General features: G+C 38.9%; 1 protein-coding gene across 1 annotated transcript in view; it reads right to left on the reverse strand.

Moving 5' to 3' along the window:
- Positions 1–19,144, reverse strand: part of nrg3a (neuregulin 3a) — a 361,916-nt gene that overhangs the window by 23,832 nt on the left and 318,940 nt on the right. Inside the window, exon 3 of the mRNA XM_079689985.1 lies at positions 13,872–14,022. Within this exon, the coding sequence (XP_079546111.1) occupies positions 13,872–14,022 (151 nt within the window). The remainder of the gene's footprint in view (positions 1–13,871; positions 14,023–19,144) is intronic.

Consider the following 19,144-nt stretch of genomic DNA (forward strand, 5'->3'; position numbering starts at 1 on the left):
CATCCATCCATCCATCTCTCTCTCTCTCTCTCTCTCTCACCCTATCTATCTATCCTGAAATATATCATGTGACATCCTGTCTTAAAGTGGAATAAGTCAACGTCATGCTTGCAAGGGAGTAGCGTGGATACATTTTGTCTTCAAAAGTACACATTTGTTTAATCAAAGTGAGACAATTTAAAATGCTAGCAGTCCCATCTTTTGCATATTAATGATAATTTAACTCTGTAAAAACAGTAAACTATTAAAACAGTTGAGCAAACTTAATCAGATCCCCATTATACCAATACATAATAGAAAACTCTTCAAAAGTAGACCTTTGCCTCCTGTTTGGCTAATTGCTCTATTACCACTGGCTCATGAAATCACTGCATATTGTTTTCTTATTCTAAAGAATGCATTGTGGATAAAAACAAGTCTGATCCGTTGTGTATAAATGTTGCTTTTAAACCTTGTATTATTTATTTCATTTCTAAGCGAGAGCCTATGGGGAATTCACATGCAAATTAATTGTTTTTTTTCTTGGTTGTTTTCTAAACCTACGCATCCAGAGTCACATTGATTTATGTCTGCAGGCAATCAATTAATCTAATTCCTGCACACAGAGCACCACGCAGGGTTAATGGTGTTTTAGGAGCATGCACCCACACGAAGGCTGATTTTATTTCAATCATTTGCCCCAATTAAATCCTAATTACAATTGTTCTAATCTGACCTAACAGGGATTTTGTTGTGCTTTTTCTTGCCACACGTGTATTGTAGATTACAGAGCCATATAGCCGGGCAGGTCATTACAAAGGCATCAGAGCTATCCAGCAGTGGCCTGTCACAGAAAATGAGCGCCTCTGATTAGCTCCGCAGGGCCCTTTGTTGGAAGTATTTGATTAAGCAGTGAACTGGAGAGAAGCTGCGAGTTATCCGATCTTTCTCCGTCAATCAGGCTCCAGCAGCACCCTATCATTTATTCCACAGGTGTCCACGGTCACGCCGCATAATTGAAACTGCTCCGTCTCTTCCATCCAAAGTTCGATTTGCTAAGCTTTAGACGTCAGACTGCAGTGTGTGTTTCTCTCTCTCTGTGTGTGTGTGTGTGTGTGTGTGTGTGTGTGTGTGTGTGTTTATACCGCTGCAAGGCTATTATGGAGAGCAGCATCTCTGCACATATCATAAAAAATCATCTCCTCCGGATGTTCTGTCGGAGGCATACCAGTCCTTATCTTAGAGATTAAAACATCCATTACTGTGCACACACACACACACACACACAAATATTTATCCATTTATATTCGACATTACATGCACCCTTTGCACCACACATGTCCAGACTGGGCATGAAGTCACCGTCAAAGGATGCTGTTGTATCTGTGTGACTTTATGGGGCAGAGTTACCTCGCCTGCAGCAGAGTGAGAAAACATCACTTTATATGGATGACCTCTATAAACGGTCTGTATTGTTGTGTCACAAATGCTCCGTTTTCCTTTTAAAAGCCAAGATCTACTGTATTTTAAAACTCATTAGAGGCACTTTTGAGCTGACAGGAAGAGCTCTTTATTGGTTTAAAATGGATAAGAACAAGTTAAACACACTACTTGTTTCTTCCTGTAACTGTAGAAGCATTGTTAAGTCAGTAAAGATTAGAAAGGCTGATTATACCGCTGCCATTTTGTTCTTAAACATGAATCAATTAACACGCAAGCATTAAGTGATGTTTGAATAATTGTCGCCCACTTCCTCAGGTCGCTAGGATAATGTCCCACTTAAAATTCAATATTTTCAGTTTAATCACAGGCTGAGAAATGAACAACCGCTCGCTGCTGGATCAATCAACTTAGATTGCATGTCTTCATTTAGATGCAGACACATGCAACGTGGGACTGTTCACTTTCGCAAATATATATTTTTTTTTGTCACAATATGCTCTGTTAAAAGGGTAGTCCAGCAATTGGGCATTTTAAGTCCAAATGAATCACATAATAATAATAACGTTTTCCCTTAAAGTGAAATGTTTTTGTGTAATTTTTTAACACTTTCTCACTTTTCTCAAGCTTAATACATACTCAATGGTCGTGGCAATTGCATTTGGTTACCTGAATTAATTCAAACTATGTGTAACACTTTATAGTATTGAGTATAGTTGAAGAAGCAATAGTAGAATTGGTGTATTTATTACTATTATCATTAGTATTATTCTTATAAGTCCAGTTTTCTGCATCATGGATCTTTTATTTGGTGTTTAATACTGTATGTATGGGTCAATTACCGTGGCTGTAATCATCAATAATCAATCAGTATCAATCTTTATGATACAAAATGATTAAAAAATATGCTTATTGAAAGGTATTACGTTCCCTTCTGAGCTAGGGGAATCAGAGGGAAGCAACACAACCAGATTGGAATTGGTATAATTATAAGCGGTTTATTTTAAATAGCAGCGCTAAACAAAATGGCAGGCAAGCAGCCTGGAACAAACATAATGCCACAACACCGGTTTAACTAACAAACAAAGAGGCCACAAGGGCGCAAGTTTAAATAGGCAACCAAACTAAGAGAGGACTCTAAAAAGTGAGCCTTTGTACATACAAAGAAAATAGGTAATAATAATAACAACGAAAACCCTCACTATCAAAGTGGTACAATCTAACTAAGGGAAGCTGTAAGGGAACACAGCTGAGGTAACTATTACACAAAACTAACCCCACACGAGTTAACCCCTGTTAACAGAATCTATCACAATCACTAAGACCACACAAGTTAAGCACAGAATGATGAACAAATAGCGAGAGGCGTCTGTTCCTCAACAGAGCCTCCAGAGTGATGACAGTCCGCGGCCTTTGTACTCCTCCCCAGCAGGTGTGCGCCGGCTGTGCGCTGCGATTGGCTGTCGTCGATCCAATCACCCTCTTCAGAGGCGGACCAAGAGATAACAGCCAATGACGTCAGGGCAACCACACAGCTCATTTACATATCACACACACACGCACACAGCTGGAAACACTCACAGGCAGATTAATGAGCAGACAGAAATAGCAGCCGTAACAAAAGGGCTGTTGTGGATTTTCGAGGTAATCAGGGGAAAATTAATGTAGTAACTTATGTATGGCTGGGAATCACCAGGCTCCCCACAATACGATACTTTCGCGATACTTAACCTGTTAAGCCCAAGAGCTTCAGCTTCCGGTTCCGGGGCATTCTGGCTGCGCATCACTCATTCACCAATGGGTAATGTTTAGATGGATTTTAGGAACCTCCCTCTCAATTCTATTGGCTCTAACGGTTAAAAAGAGATGTCAATCATCACAATCGAACGAGGGGGGCCAGAGAAATGGAAAATGCACCCAAATGACCTAGAAGTGTTTCTTTTTTCTAAATCTCTCTAAAAAGGTCAAATTTCACTTGTTTTGCGTCAGTCTTGATACAGGGTACTTATTATATGTTATAGTTTGGATTTCTAAAGCTTTTAGTCTACCATCCCATCATTCAAGGGTGGTTTTCATTATAAGTAATGTTTTTTTTTGGACGGACACTGTAATTTAATTGTTTTTACGATGTTCAATCTGAATTTACTTTAAAATAAGAACATCTATATTGATTCTGACTTTTCTACATCCAACTCACAGGTGTATCATTGCTTTGAGAAAAAAGGTGATTAATTTAACCCTTTTAGAAGTGAAGTTAGTAATTTGTTCTGGGAATGTCATTTTTGAGCCTCAGACCTGAAAAACAGGCTCAGGGCTTAACAGGTTAAGACACGATACGATAATATTGCGATTCTACGATATGCTAAGTATTGCGATACGATATGTTGCAATATTGCAAATCACATGTGTCATATCTATGTCCGTCTTCCCTTCCTTGTTAAAATATGTATTTGCAATATGAATAGTTTATGTAAATGACCCAATTTGTGTTCTTTGAACCTGAAAAGGAGATGGCATTGTTTTTGTTACTTTCATTGCAATTGTATACATGTCTTAACTTCCTGTTTATATACGACCATCTTTCGGAGGGATATGCTAAGGTTTATATTAAAAAATAATAATAATAATTTACTTGGCATCCGTGTATCGACACAATATCGCAAAGTATCTCGTTACTATGCTGTATCGATTATTTACCCCACCCCTAAGCTTATGTATATGAAGCACCTGATCACGAAAAGTGTATTTGCTCAAAAAGCTTGAATCAACTTAGCAATATCATTTATAGCAGGAGCGTCTGGCTGTTTGTGAAATATGTGACATTAAGGTTTAAATAAAGGAGCACAAAAGATGTTTGTGTAAAAAAACCTTGGCCTTGAGCTACATACGCAGTGAAGACTAACTTGAATCTATTCAAAGGGTCATAGATCAACGTGCAACCAACTCCTGTGGGCGCTCGAAAGAACATTTTACAATATTTTACTTGACCCACTCCCGTTTGTAAAGTCTCTGGAAGTCTTAAAAGAAGCATAAAACCTAAACTGTGATTTCTCAGAAAGTATGAAAAAGATATGAGAAAGCTGAAGTGAAGTGATAAGGTCCAGTGACCCATTTACAGTGTGAAAGGAGCGAAGAGATGAAAGAAGCAGTTTAAAGAGCAGTTTGAACATCTCCTCCATTGACGTCCATAATAAGAAAAAGTAGGGAAAAGATTTACGAAAAAATAAGAAAGATATAAAAGTTACAGCAATACAAAAAGGGATACATATTTTAAGTTTCCAGTTATAAGTCCTGACAATAACAAGGAACAAGACTTTAAAAAAAATGTGTATGTAGTGTCTCTACTTTAAAGAGTCCTCTCCTGCTGATGTTCAGGTGTATATCAGTATGTAGTGTCTCTACTTTAAAGAGTCCTCTCCAGTTGATGTTCAGGTGTATATCAGTATGTAGTGTCTCTACTTTAAAGAGTCCTCTCCTGCTGATGTTCAGGTGTATATCAGTATGTTGTGTCTCTACTTTAAAGAGTCCTCTCCTGCTGATGTTCAGGTGTATATCAGTATGTAGTGTCTCTACTTTAAAGAGTCCTCTCCTGCTGATGTTCAGGTGTATATCAGTATGTAGTGTCTCTACTTTAAAGAGTCCTCTCCAGTTGATGTTCAGGTGTATATCAGTATGTAGTGTCTCTACTTTAAAGAGTCCTCTCCTGCTGATGTTCAGGTGTATACCAGTATGTAGTGTCTCTACTTTAAAGAGTCCTCTCCTGCTGATGTTCAGGTGTATATCAGTATGTAGTGTCTCTACTTTAAAGAGTCCTCTCCTGCTGATGTTCAGGTGTATATCAGTATGTAGTGTCTCTACTTTAAAGAGTCCTCTCCAGTTGATGTTCAGGTGTATATCAGTATGTAGTGTCTCTACTTTAAAGAGTCCTCTCCTGCTGATGTTCAGGTGTATATCAGTATGTAGTGTCTCTACTTTAAAGAGTCCTCTCCTGCTGACGTTCAGGTGTATATCAGTGTGTAGTGTCTCTACTTTAAAGAGTCCTCTCCTGCTGATGTTCAGGTGTATATCAGTGTGTAGTGTCTCTACTTTAAAGAGTCCTCTCCTGCTGATGTTCAGGTGTATATCAGTATGTAGTGTCTCTACTTTAAAGAGTCCTCTCCTGCTGACGTTCAGGTGTATATCAGTGTGTAGTGTCTCTACTTTAAAGAGTCCTCTCCTGCTGATGTTCAGGTGTATATCAGTATGTAGTGTCTCTACTTTAAAGAGTCCTCTCCTGCTGATGTTCAGGTGTATATCAGTATGTAGTGTCTCTACTTTAAAGAGTCCTCTCCTGCTGATGTTCAGGTGTATATCAGTATGTAGTGTCTCTACTTTAAAGAGTCCTCTCCTGCTGATGTTCAGGTGTATATCAGTATGTAGTGTCTCTACTTTAAAGAGTCCTCTCCTGCTGGTGTTCAGGTGTATATCAGTATGTAGTGTCTCTACTTTAAAGAGTCCTCTCCTGCTGATGTTCAGGTGTATATCAGTATGTAGTGTCTCTACTTTAAAGAGTCCTCTCCTGCTGACGTTCAGGTGTATATCAGTGTGTAGTGTCTCTACTTTAAAGAGTCCTCTCCTGCTGATGTTCAGGTGTATATCAGTATGTAGTGTCTCTACTTTAAAGAGTCCTCTCCTGCTGATGTTCAGGTGTATATCAGTATGTAGTGTCTCTACTTTAAAGAGTCCTCTCCTGCTGATGTTCAGGTGTATATCAGTATGTAGTGTCTCTACTTTAAAGAGTCCTCTCCTGCTGACGTTCAGGTGTATATCAGTGTGTAGTGTCTCTACTTTAAAGAGTCCTCTCCTGCTGATGTTCAGGTGTATATCAGTATGTAGTGTCTCTACTTTAAAGAGTCCTCTCCTGCTGATGTTCAGGTGTATATCAGTATGTAGTGTCTCTATTTTAAAGAGTCCTCTCCTGCTGATGTTCAGGTGTATATCAGTATGTAGTGTCTCTACTTTAAAGAGTCCTCTCCTGCTGATGTTCAGGTGTATATCAGTATGTAGTGTCTCTACTTTAAAGAGTCCTCTCCTGCTGGTGTTCAGGTGTATATCAGTATGTAGTGTCTCTACTTTAAAGAGTCCTCTCCTGCTGATGTTCAGGTGTATATCAGTATGTAGTGTCTCTACTTTAAAGAGTCCTCTCCTGCTGACGTTCAGGTGTATATCAGTGTGTAGTGTCTCTACTTTAAAGAGTCCTCTCCTGCTGATGTTCAGGTGTATATCAGTATGTAGTGTCTCTACTTTAAAGAGTCCTCTCCTGCTGATGTTCAGGTGTATATCAGTATGTAGTGTCTCTACTTTAAAGAGTCCTCTCCTGCTGATGTTCAGGTGTATATCAGTATGTAGTGTCTCTACTTTAAAGAGTCCTCTCCTGCTGATGTTCAGGTGTATATCAGTATGTAGTGTCTCTACTTTAAAGAGTCCTCTCCTGCTGATGTTCAGGTGTATATCAGTATGTAGTGTCTCTACTTTAAAGAGTCCTCTCCTGCTGATGTTCAGGTGTATATCAGTATGTAGTGTCTCTACTTTAAAGAGTCCTCTCCTGCTGATGTTCAGGTGAATATCAGTATGTAGTGTCTCTACTTTAAAGAGTCCTCTCCTGCTGATGTTCAGGTGTATATCAGTATGTAGTGTCTCTACTTTAAAGAGTCCTCTCCTGCTGGTGTTCAGGTGTATATCAGTATGTAGTGTCTCTACTTTAAAGAGTCCTCTCCTGCTGATGTTCAGGTGTATATCAGTATGTAGTGTCTCTACTTTAAAGAGTCCTCTCCTGCTGATGTTCAGGTGTATATCAGTATTTAGTGTCTCTACTTTAAAGAGTCCTCTCCTGCTGATGTTCAGGTGTATATCAGTATGTAGTGTCTCTACTTTAAAGAAATACTTTTTTTCTATTTGTCTAAATATTTCAAACAGACATTTTCAATCAACTCAATAATGGATCCGTAACCCACCCCTTCTCCTTTGCGTATTGATGTATTTTAGATTGTTGCTTTTAGATTGTCTTTTGTTTGTGATTTGACTGTGCAGCACTTTGGCCTGGAGGTTTTAAAGTGCTTTATACATAAAGCTGTATTGTATTGTATAGTGTGTCATAAATACATATTAAAGCATTTGCACAAACAACCATTAACTATGTGCACATTAAACAAGATCTCTACTTCTTTTTTTCTCAATTACTGCAACATTTAGTTTTAAATTGAAGTGCTAAATTATGTTTTCTCTTACGCCTGCTCAATATAAGAGCTTAATGCATGGAGCAGGGTGGGTTGCTGTTCTTCCCGTGGTGTGTGCGTGCATTTTGGAGCCGGTTTGTCCTTGGCAGAGCACTCAGAGTGAGGCTGATACGACGTGGCACACCTGACACGTTGCTCCACAAACTCCAGATTTCACAGATTACTTTGCAGCTCTGTTTCCTCCACCTCCGAGCTGGATCTGATTTGAACCCTTTGTGAACTGAAACTCAAGATCTACTCTCAACAACGCTCTTATGTTTTAAAGTCTATAAAGTCAACTCAAAGAATGGTTGAGAAACAACCAGACGTACAATCACCGCTAAATGGACTTTGACACAGGGGTATCTCCTCTTGCACTTTACATGTCGTTGCTGCTATAGTGTACAGCCATGTGGTAAATACTTGTGTATGCTGCTCTTGCTCTTTTGCATATCATGTATTTATATTTTGCTATGTTTACAAATGTCATGTTCTTATATGTTGTATGTCGGGGACTACGGATGGAAATTAGCTCAAATCTAAAATCCGGGCATATTTACACTTGAAGCATTATTCGTCTGAAGTGTTCATTAATGTTTATTGTCCCTATTCAAATAAACGATTAAATGAAATAAATGAAATAATCTAATGATTAAAGCTGCAGTCCTGCTTCATCAGACACTCTTTAATAAAACAGATCATATTTAATATTTGTAATGTTTTATTTTTTTATTATATTTGTATTATATCATAACTTTTTTTTAACATATAACATTAAAGCTGTCTGTGAATCTTTCCTGCTGTAATGATGCAAATGTCCCCTCTGTGTGACTAATAAAGGTATTCTGATTCTGATTCTGATATTCCATATGCCACATACTTATGTATATATAATACCTTACTTTATATATTTGTATTGTTCATTTGTAAATTCAACATGTATATTTTCTACTTTCTTGTTTTTTTCTTTTCTTTACATTTGTATTTGACAATGCCGTGTCTTTTTATGCGGCTGCAACCCAAAAATGTCCCACATTGGGATCAATAAAGTACTTCTTATCTTATCTTTGACCTGTTGATTCAAGTTGAAAGTGTTTATACTGTCAGCCTGTATTTTATAATAATCTGATGACCAGCATGCAACATTATTCTGTGTGAAGATGACTCATTTTATGATGTGACGGCCTCAGAGCCTGTGGCCTTTAGGTTGCAGGTGTGTTGCAGGTCCTGTGATGGGGGTGGAGCTGAGGAGGCCAATCAGCATGACTGGGGAGGGACACCTGGCCGGAGTCCCAGGTTTCTACTTAAGCCCAGCTGACATGACTCGGAGTCACGGGGCCTTCGCCACTCTCTCCAAGCCCGCTGCAGGAAGACTCTCGCCGGGATCCTTTCCCCTCGCCCATCCTCTCATATTGTCGATGTTATTTTGGAATTGCCACAATAAAAGTGCCGTGGTTTTTGGAACCCTCGAACGTCTCTCTCTTTTCCTGTTGTGGCCTACGGGCCGGTCATAACAATGACTATAATACAAGACTAACAAACACCACAGTGGTTTGCTTAAATATAAGTCTCAGAGAGCAAGATTAAGTATCTCCACAGCGCGTTCTCAGTGGTTTCATGCTAAAGAAACGTCTAGAAACACATATTATCATTCTGTTATAAAGACGAAAGGCTTTACACTGAAGAGTCTTTGGAGGCTTGAAGCAAAGACTGCATCACATATACTATTTGCAGATGGAAAGGTGAATATTGTTATGAAAATGGCCAAGCACAAAGTAGAAAGCCGTAAAAAAACGAAATGTAAAAGACATATGTAAACTGTTTGTTACAACTTTTAACGACAATTTACCGTAATTTTCGGACTATAAGGCGCACCTGAATATAAGCCGCAGCAGCTAAATTGAATGATGTGTACATATATAAGCCGCACTGGACTATAAGCCGCAGGTGTTTTAATGTTTAATTACCATATGTAAGGGTTCGTGCACAGAGGGGATTGTCGGGAAAGAGATGGCTGTTTGAGGAAGCTCCCATTTATTAACATTTCAACAAACAAGTTGCATATTTGCATAACGTATTCAAGTGTTAGCATTTAGTGCAATAGAAGCTACAGCACATGTGCTGTGTAAACTGTACTGTATCACATAGCGTTTCAGACACACAAACTTTTCAACTTTCAAACTTAAACGGTGCGCTCCCAGCGCACGTACCGGCAGTGATCTACAGCAGTGGTTTTCAACCAGTGGTACGGGGACAAACTGTCTCGCTCTCGTAATGTCTGTCTGTCTTGCTCTCGTTCTGTCTCTCGTACCACTCTCGGTTCCACTTTTACTTTTGCGCGCTACCTGTCTCACTCTTTTCCGGCCTCCAGCTTTTCCTGCTGGAGCCCGCCGCTTAAGGGTGGGGGGCGCGGACCGGCCATAGAGCCCATAGAGTTAAAGGGGGTGGACTGTAACCTGTAAAACCCATAGATTTAGGAGGTCCCCTAGTGGCCGTTAGCTGTAACAATCCATAGATTAGCCGCACCGTTATATAAGCCGCAGCGTCGAAAAATTGGAAAAAAGGCGCGGCTTATAGTCCGAAAATTACGGTACTAATTTGCCTCCCAGAGGTGAAGCCTGATTATCTGCTAGTGCTATTTTATAACCAATATCACTGAAACTAGTGTGAAGAGAGACGGATCCTTAGTGAAAATAATCAACTTGATGAGAAGATCAATAACACTCCTATGTCTTTGAGTCAATGTGAGGCTAATGCTATTTAGCTTAGCATTTAGATAGACCTTTAACACATCTCAGAATGTTCATAATCCTCTTTAATTTAATAACATATTTTGTATCTCCCCTCTTTCACTGTATTGTTGTATTTTGATTGTGTTGTTGTATTGCAGGAAGACACTTTGCAAATAAATAGAAGTTAACGCTATATGATGTAGCATAATTTCATAAAATGTCTAGTTCATAGAAACAACAAATACAGATGGTTTTAACCCTTAGATGCCCTTAGAGTGACTGGACCCTACACTCTTCCATACAGTAAGCGGGTCAAAAAGGACCCGTATTAGGATAATATGTGTTTTTATGCCAGAAAAATCACTTGTATAATATGTCGTATTATATTTAGGTCCACACTAGAAATATTTTATATTTAATTTTTCACTATTTATAATTTTAGACATTTGTTTTAGATTTTGAAAAAAAGACAAAATTCCATAGAAAATGCATGCGGGTCATTTTTGACCCACTTATGGAAGCTTGGGGTAGTAATACATAAACTACAATTTCTTAAAATATATCAAATAATGTAAATTTAAAATGATGATATCCAACACATGTTTTTTGAGGAATAGCTGGAATATGAAATGATACAAAAATGTAATTACAAAGATACTTCAAGAAAAGCACCTCACCGGGTCCAAAGACCCACCTATGCATCTAAGGGTTAAGGTAACAGTTGGCAGGAAATATAAAAAGGAGTTACGAGCTTTTGTGTCACATTGATCTCCTCCCTCTTACCTTCCATCATACATTTTAAATATCACTGGCATTTATTTAGTTTGAAGCTCTTTTTTAGAATAACCAATGTAGACTTTTCTTCCTAGACATTCTAGTTTTTACCTCATGCAAACTAGGTCTCAAATTCAGGATACTCGTGCATGTGCTTCCACTCAGGGCCGTTCCTGGCCAACTTGGGGCCTAGAGCGACATTGTGAGATGAGGCCCCCGCCCCCCCCCCCCCCAACCGACAGGAGTGAAACTTTTTTTTTTGGAAACAAAGTACTTTGCAAATATAATTCCTGTTTATTATTATTATTATTATCAACACAGTTACTTTTTTATACAGTGAGGTAAATGTGTATTTATGTCGTTCAGTATGTGTTTACAGGTGAATACGTCTGCATTTCCTGCCAAATACTAGCCTCAAAAATATTAAAATATAATTAATGCAAATAAACTACTTCTACTAATAATCATAATCAATTCAATAATATAAATACTATATTATTTTTATTATAATATAGTTGTTATATAGTCAAGACAAAACATGCTTATGACATGCTCAAAAACTGATATTTCTTAAATCTGTATTCAAATGTAGTTCCCTCTTTCAGCAATGTATCAACAACTACACACACATTTCTATCAGTATGTCTCTGTGTTGTGGTTGACATGATGATGACTGTTAGGAGTTAAGGGGAGAGGCTGAGCATCACCATGAAATGTGCAAATTGACATAAAAAGGAATAAAAGGGGAAAAAATGCTCCATGTTTTTTAGGCTGTAAACTTTAACTGTTATGTAAGCCAACTAGACAGACAGTGTATCACTCTTCCTCCTGTACATTAGCAGATACAAGGTATAACATACTTGAATGAATGGTAAACAAAGAATGCACTGAGAACTGTGCACAAGCCGAGCTCATGAGCCGAGGACCCCTGCGCGAGGCCCCCTGCGCAATGTGAGGCCCCATGCAGCCTCTCCATTCCACCAATGTGTTTATGATGGACTGCGAGTCCCCAGAGTCTACATGTGCTTCACTTCATTGTAAATTTAAATCCTGCCCTAGTTGAAACAGTTTACCCCATAGTGCTGTCTAACCTGTGTGGATTACAAACATGCGCAAACACTGACAGCTTGTTCATGCCAACTGCTGCACAAACACATACTCCCAAAAGCATGGATTTTTTTGACTGACATTTGAATTAATGTGATGCTTTCTATGCCAGCTACTCTGAAACACACTTCTGGGAGACATGCGATGACAAAGAGCGCTGAGAAGAAGATGAATGACAACGGACTCCCAAACCACAGAACGATTTCTCACTCAAAGAGCTGCGAGGTTCCAGGTGGAGACGGGAATATAAAGTGATTTAATAGCAGCTAAAATCTGCAGGGGGTGAATAACTCAATGAGAGGTGTAATATGTGTACAGAGTATGCAGGATTTGTGATGCTCCCTTCTACCAGATATTTTAAATGTAAGCTGATTTGAGCAACACAACATCGTACATGTGTCTTAATAGCATTTAATAGATGGAGAAAAATATTATTTAAGAGGTTGTGTTTCTTTGTGTTGTGTAGGGTCTTTGAAAACCAGCTTTGAGAACACTTTCATGATCAATCATTATAAAACATATCATATATATTATTCTGAAATGGACCAATCTGCACAATGACTACTTTTACTGTCGCTACTTTCACTATATTTTGATGAGAATACTTTTCTACTTTCACTTGAGGAACATTTTGAATGCAGGACTTTTACTGTAACAGAGTATTCCTACACTCTGGTACTTCTACTTTTACTCAAGTACAAGATCTGAGTACTTCTACTTTTACTCAAGTACAAGATCTGAGTACTTCTACTTTTACTCAAGTACAAGATCTGAGTACTTCTACTTTTACTCAAGTACAAGATCTGAGTACTTCTACTTTCACTCAAGTACTAGATCTGAGTACTTCTACTTTTACTCAAGTACTAGATCTGAGTATTACTACTTTCACTCAAGTACTAGATCTGAGTACTTCTACTTTTACTCAAGTACAAGATCTGAGTACTTCTACTGTTACTCAAGTACTAGATCTGAGTACTTCTACTTTTACTCAAGTACAAGATCTGAGTACTTCTACTTTCACTCAAGTACAAGATCTGAGTACTTCTACTTTTACTCAAGTACAAGATCTGAGTACTTCTACTGTTACTCAAGTACTAGATCTGAGTACTTCTACTTTTACTCAAGTACAAGATCTGAGTACTTCTACTTTTACTCAAGTACAAGATCTGAGTACTTCTACTTTTACTCAAGTACTAGATCTGAGTACTTCTACTTTTACTCAAGTACAAGACCTGAGTACTTCTACTGTTACTCAAGTACAAGATCTGAGTACTTCTACTTTCACTCAAGTACAAGATCTGAGTACTTCTACTTTTACTCAAGTACCAGATCTGAGTACTTCTACTTTCACTCAAGTACTAGATCTGAGTACTTCTACTTTTACTCAAGTACTAGATCTGAGTACTTCTACTGTTACTCAAGTACAAGATCTGAGTACTTTTACCACCTGTGAAGAAATGGAATCAGAGCACCCTGACTTTCTGTACATACACGTGCACACACAGTAAACACACATTAGTTTATGTCCTTCAGTAGAAAAGCAGCAGCACTCTGAAAGAAAGTTGTGATGGATAAGTTGTGTTACCTCGTGCATCTGCAGGTTGGCGTTAGGGGCCCTCAGCTTGGCGTCCAGGGCATTATGGGAGTTATGGGAGTTAGCAGTGTAGTTCTTCAGACTGCGACTCTCCTTCAGGTGAGCCTGGAGCTTCTCTCTGCGCCTCCTGAAGAGAAGGAGAAAGAAAGGAGATCAGGAGAGCTCAACCACCGTCAGTGCATTCACTCAAGAGCTGTACTCAAGCTTTTAATTCTCCTCCACTTCATATCATTGGTAGATATTTTATACATCTACTTCACATTTGTCTCACAGCTTTAGTTACTTTTCAGATTAAAGCTCCCATGTCATGCTTTTCTGGTTATCACCCGTCCCCTTGTGTGTTATGAAGGTTTTTCTGCATGTACACGGTCTGCAGAGTCACAAACCCTCAAAGTACACCCTGTGGGGAGTAAAACTCTAACACAGAGAAGACCTGTCTATGCTGCCCCAGAACGCCTCGTTGGACATTTCTCTTTTTCCATTGTTTGCTTCCTGGGTTCTGTGACGTGTGAACACCCAAATCAACAACAAATGACCGGATTGGCCCAAATGGACCAATCCGTGGAGCCCCTCACTCACCAGGACCCCTTGGCTAACTAACAGGGAGTCCCATTGACTTGCATAGAGCTCCCTGAACGTTGGGAAATAGACGAGTTGGGTCCCGACCAATCAGAGCACACTGGGCTCACAGGGAGGGGGGGGGGGGAGATGCTGTATGAGAAACCAATGTGATTTTGGAAAATTGCACAATTTAAATCTATTCTAGTAGACCTCAACAATGGAATTATGATCAGTAGAAATGGCCATGACATGGGAGCTTTAAGAGTTTGCATAAATTATCCACTGCATTACAAAAAAGTAAACAAATAAAGCCGTAAACATGAACAATTTGTGTATCAGAATAAAATACTACTTGAAGTAAGAAAATTAACAATCTAAGAATGTCATATATTCTAATCCAGAACGTGAGGAGGAAGTATTTTTAGCTTTCCATACTTGAGGTATATTTTGCTTATAATACTTCTACGTGACGTTTTAAATGCATGACTTTGACTTCTGATAGAGTATTATGACACGTAATGACACCAGATGCTAAATAAAACACCAATAATTCAATGAAAGTAGGGTTTGCTTTTGTGAGATGAACATAGTATGAAACCATCCTTGTTATGTTTGTGGCAAGGACACGAAATACGCTCTTATCCTGATATAAAAACATGTAGGAAGAGGTGGAATCTGACCCGACAACATGAAGGTTGACGGTTAGTTACAGAAAAAACCAAGCGTCACTATTTCTTCTCTATTCCAAAAATCCATTATATCAGTGTGAAGCATCTGCAGGATTCTCACACAATTTTCAGTCTCATCCACCGACATACTTTTAAAAAAATGAGTCAGAGGCCAAGGAGAATTGCATTCTCATGCCCTTGAGGAGAGAGGAGAGAAGAAAGTGAGCTATTTACCAGAGACACTATCTATCTATACCTTCTTCTTTTCTCCCCAAGCAGAAATATGAAACACAGTTTATTTGATGTACCTCGACTCCATTTAATAAATTCTGTGAAGATGTTTTGAGGCTGGACTCACTCAGATCTGTTTTTATTAAAGAGGCCCTGTTATAAATGTTGTGCGTTTCTCTAGTAGTGTGTTATATAGGTTTTGGTGCATTCAAAATGGTCTGTAAAGCCTTTCTCGAGTTGGACTCCTTTGTTCACTTTCCGATCAGAGTGACATCAATACGTAACACTCGCGCTTCATTTGGCCAGTGCTCCAATGCATTGTACGTGGACTCTTTAAAGTAGAGACACTACATACTGATATACACCTGAACATCAGCAGGAGAGGACTCTTTAAAGTAGAGACACTACATACTGATATACACCTGAACATCAGCAGGAGAGGACTCTTTAAATTAGAGACACTACATACTGATATACACCTGAACATCAGCAGGAGAGGACTCTTTAAAGTAGAGACACTACATACTGATATACACCTGAACATCAGCAGGAGAGGACTCTTTAAAGTAGAAACACTATACACTGATATACACCTGAACATCAGCAGGAGAGGACTCTTTAAAGTAGAGACACTACATACTGATATACACCTGAACATCAGCAGGAGAGGACTCTTTAAATTAGAGACACTACATACTGATATACACCTGAACATCAGCAGGAGAGGACTCTTTAAAGTAGAGACACTACATACTGATATACACCTGAACATCAGCAGGAGAGGACTCTTTAAAGTAGAAACACTATACACTGATATACACCTGAACATCAGCAGGAGAGGACTCTTTAAAGTAGAGACACTACATACTGATATACACCTGAACATCAGCAGGAGAGGACTCTTTAAAGTAGAGACACTACATACTGATATACACCTGAACATCAGCAGGCGAGGACTCTTTAAAGTAGAGAAACTACATACTGATATACACCTGAACATCAGCAGGAGAGGACTCTTTAATGTAGAGACACTACATACTGATATACACCTGAACATCAGCAGGAGAGGACTCTTTAAAGTAGAGACACTACATACTGATATACACCTGAACATCAGCAGGAGAGGACTCTTTAAAGTAGAGACACTACATACTGACATACACCTGAACATCAGCAGGAGAGGACTCTTTAAAGTAGAGACACTACATACTGATATACACCTGAACATCAGCAGGAGAGGACTCTTTAAAGTAGAGACACTACATACTGATATACACCTGAACATCAGCAGGAGAGGACTCTTTAAAGTAGACACTACATACTGATATACACCTGAACATCAGCAGGAGAGGACTCTTTAAAGTAGAGACACTAGATACTGATATACACCTGAACATCAGCAGGAGAGAACTCTTTAAAGTAGAGACACTACATACTGATATACACCTGAACATCAGCAGGAGAGGACTCTTTAAAGTAGAGACACTAGATACTGATATACACCTGAACATCAGCAGGAGAGGACTCTTTAAAGTAGAGAAACTACATACTGATATACACCTGAACATCAGCAGGAGAGGACTCTTTAAAGTAGAGACACTACATACTGATATACAGCTGAACATCAGCAGGAGAGGACTCTTTAAAGTAGAGACACTACATACTGATATACACCTGAACATCAGCAGGAGAGGACTCTTTAAAGTAGAGACACTACATACTGATATACAGCTGAACATCAGCAGGAGAGGACTCTTTAAAGTAGAGACACTACATACTGATATACACCTGAACATCAGCAGGAGAGGACTCTTTAAAGTAGAGACACTACATACTGATATACACCTGAACATCAGCAGGAGAGGACTCTTTAAAGTAGACACTACATACTGATATACACCTGAACATCAGCAGAAGAGAACTCTTTAAAGTAGAGACACTACATACTGATATACACCTGAACATCAGCAGGAGAGGACTCTTTAAAGTAGAGACACTACATACTGATATACACCTGAACATCAGCAGGAGAGAACTCTTTAAAGTAGAGACACTACATACTGATATACACCTGAACATCAGCAGGAGAGGACTCTTTAAAGTAGAGACACTAGATACTGATATACACCTGAACATCAGCAGGAGAGGACTCTTTAAAGTAGAGAAACTACATACTGATATACACCTGAACATCAGCAGGAGAGGACTCTTTAAAGTAGAGAAACTACATACTGATATACACCTGAACATCAGCAGAAGAGAACTCTTTAAAGTAGAGACACTACATACTGATATACAGCTGAACATCAGCAGGAGAGGACTCTTTAAAGTAGACACTACATACTGATATACACCTGAACATCAGCAGGAGAGGACTCTTTAAAGTAGAGACACTAGATACTGATATACACCTGAACATCAGCAGGAGAGAACTCTTTAAAGTAGAGACACTACATACTGATATACACCTGAACATCAGCAGGAGAGGACTCTTTAAAGTAGAGACACTAGATACTGATATACACCTGAACATCAGCAGGAGAGGACTCTTTAAAGTAGAGAAACTACATACTGATATACACCTGAACATCAGCAGGAGAGGACTCTTTAAAGTAGAGAAACTACATACTGATATACACCTGAACATCAGCAGAAGAGAACTCTTTAAAGTAGAGACACTACATACTGATATACAGCTGAACATCAGCAGGAGAGGACTCTTTAAAGTAGAGACACTACATACTGATATACACCTGAACATCAGCAGGAGAGGACTCTTTAAAGTAGAGACACTACATACTGATATACACCTGAACATCAGCAGGAGAGGACTCTTTAAAGTAGACACTACATACTGATATACACCTGAACATCAGCAGAAGAGAACTCTTTAAAGTAGAGACACTACATACTGATATACACCTGAACATCAGCAGGAGAGGACTCTTTAAAGTAGAGACACTACATACTGATATACACCTGAACATCAGCAGGAGAGAACTCTTTAAAGTAGAGACACTACATACTGATATACACCTGAACATCAGCAGGAGAGGACTCTTTAAAGTAGAGACACTAGATACTGATATACACCTGAACATCAGCAGGAGAGGACTCTTTAAAGTAGAGAAACTACATACTGATATACACCTGAACATCAGCAGGAGAGGACTCTTTAAAGTAGAGAAACTACATACTGATATACACCTGAACATCAGCAGAAGAGAACTCTTTAAAGTAGAGACACTACATACTGATATACAGCTGAACATCAGCAGGAGAGGACTCTTTAAAGTAGAGACACTACATACTGATATACACCTGAACATCAGCAGGAGAGGACTCTTTAAAGTAGAGACACTACATACTGATATACACCTGAACATCAGCAGGAGAGGACTCTTTAAAGTAGACACTACATACTGATATACACCTGAACATCAGCAGAAGAGAACTCTTTAAAGTAGAGACACTACATACTGATATACACCTGAACATCAGCAGGAGAGGACTCTTTAAAGTAGAGACACTACATACTGATATACACCTGAACATCAGCAGGAGAGAACTCTTTAAAGTAGAGACACTACATACTGATATACACCTGAACATCAGCAGGAGAGGACTCTTTAAAGTAGAGACACTAGATACTGATATACACCTGAACATCAGCAGGAGAGGACTCTTTAAAGTAGAGACACTACATACTGATATACACCTGAACATCAGCAGGCGAGGACTCTTTAAAGTAGAGACACTACATACTGATATACACCTGAACATCAGCAGGAGAGAACTCTTAAA

The sequence above is a fragment of the Notothenia rossii genome (genome assembly GCF_949606895.1).
Source record: "Notothenia rossii genome assembly, chromosome: 6".
Classification (NCBI taxonomy): domain Eukaryota; kingdom Metazoa; phylum Chordata; class Actinopteri; order Perciformes; family Nototheniidae; genus Notothenia; species Notothenia rossii.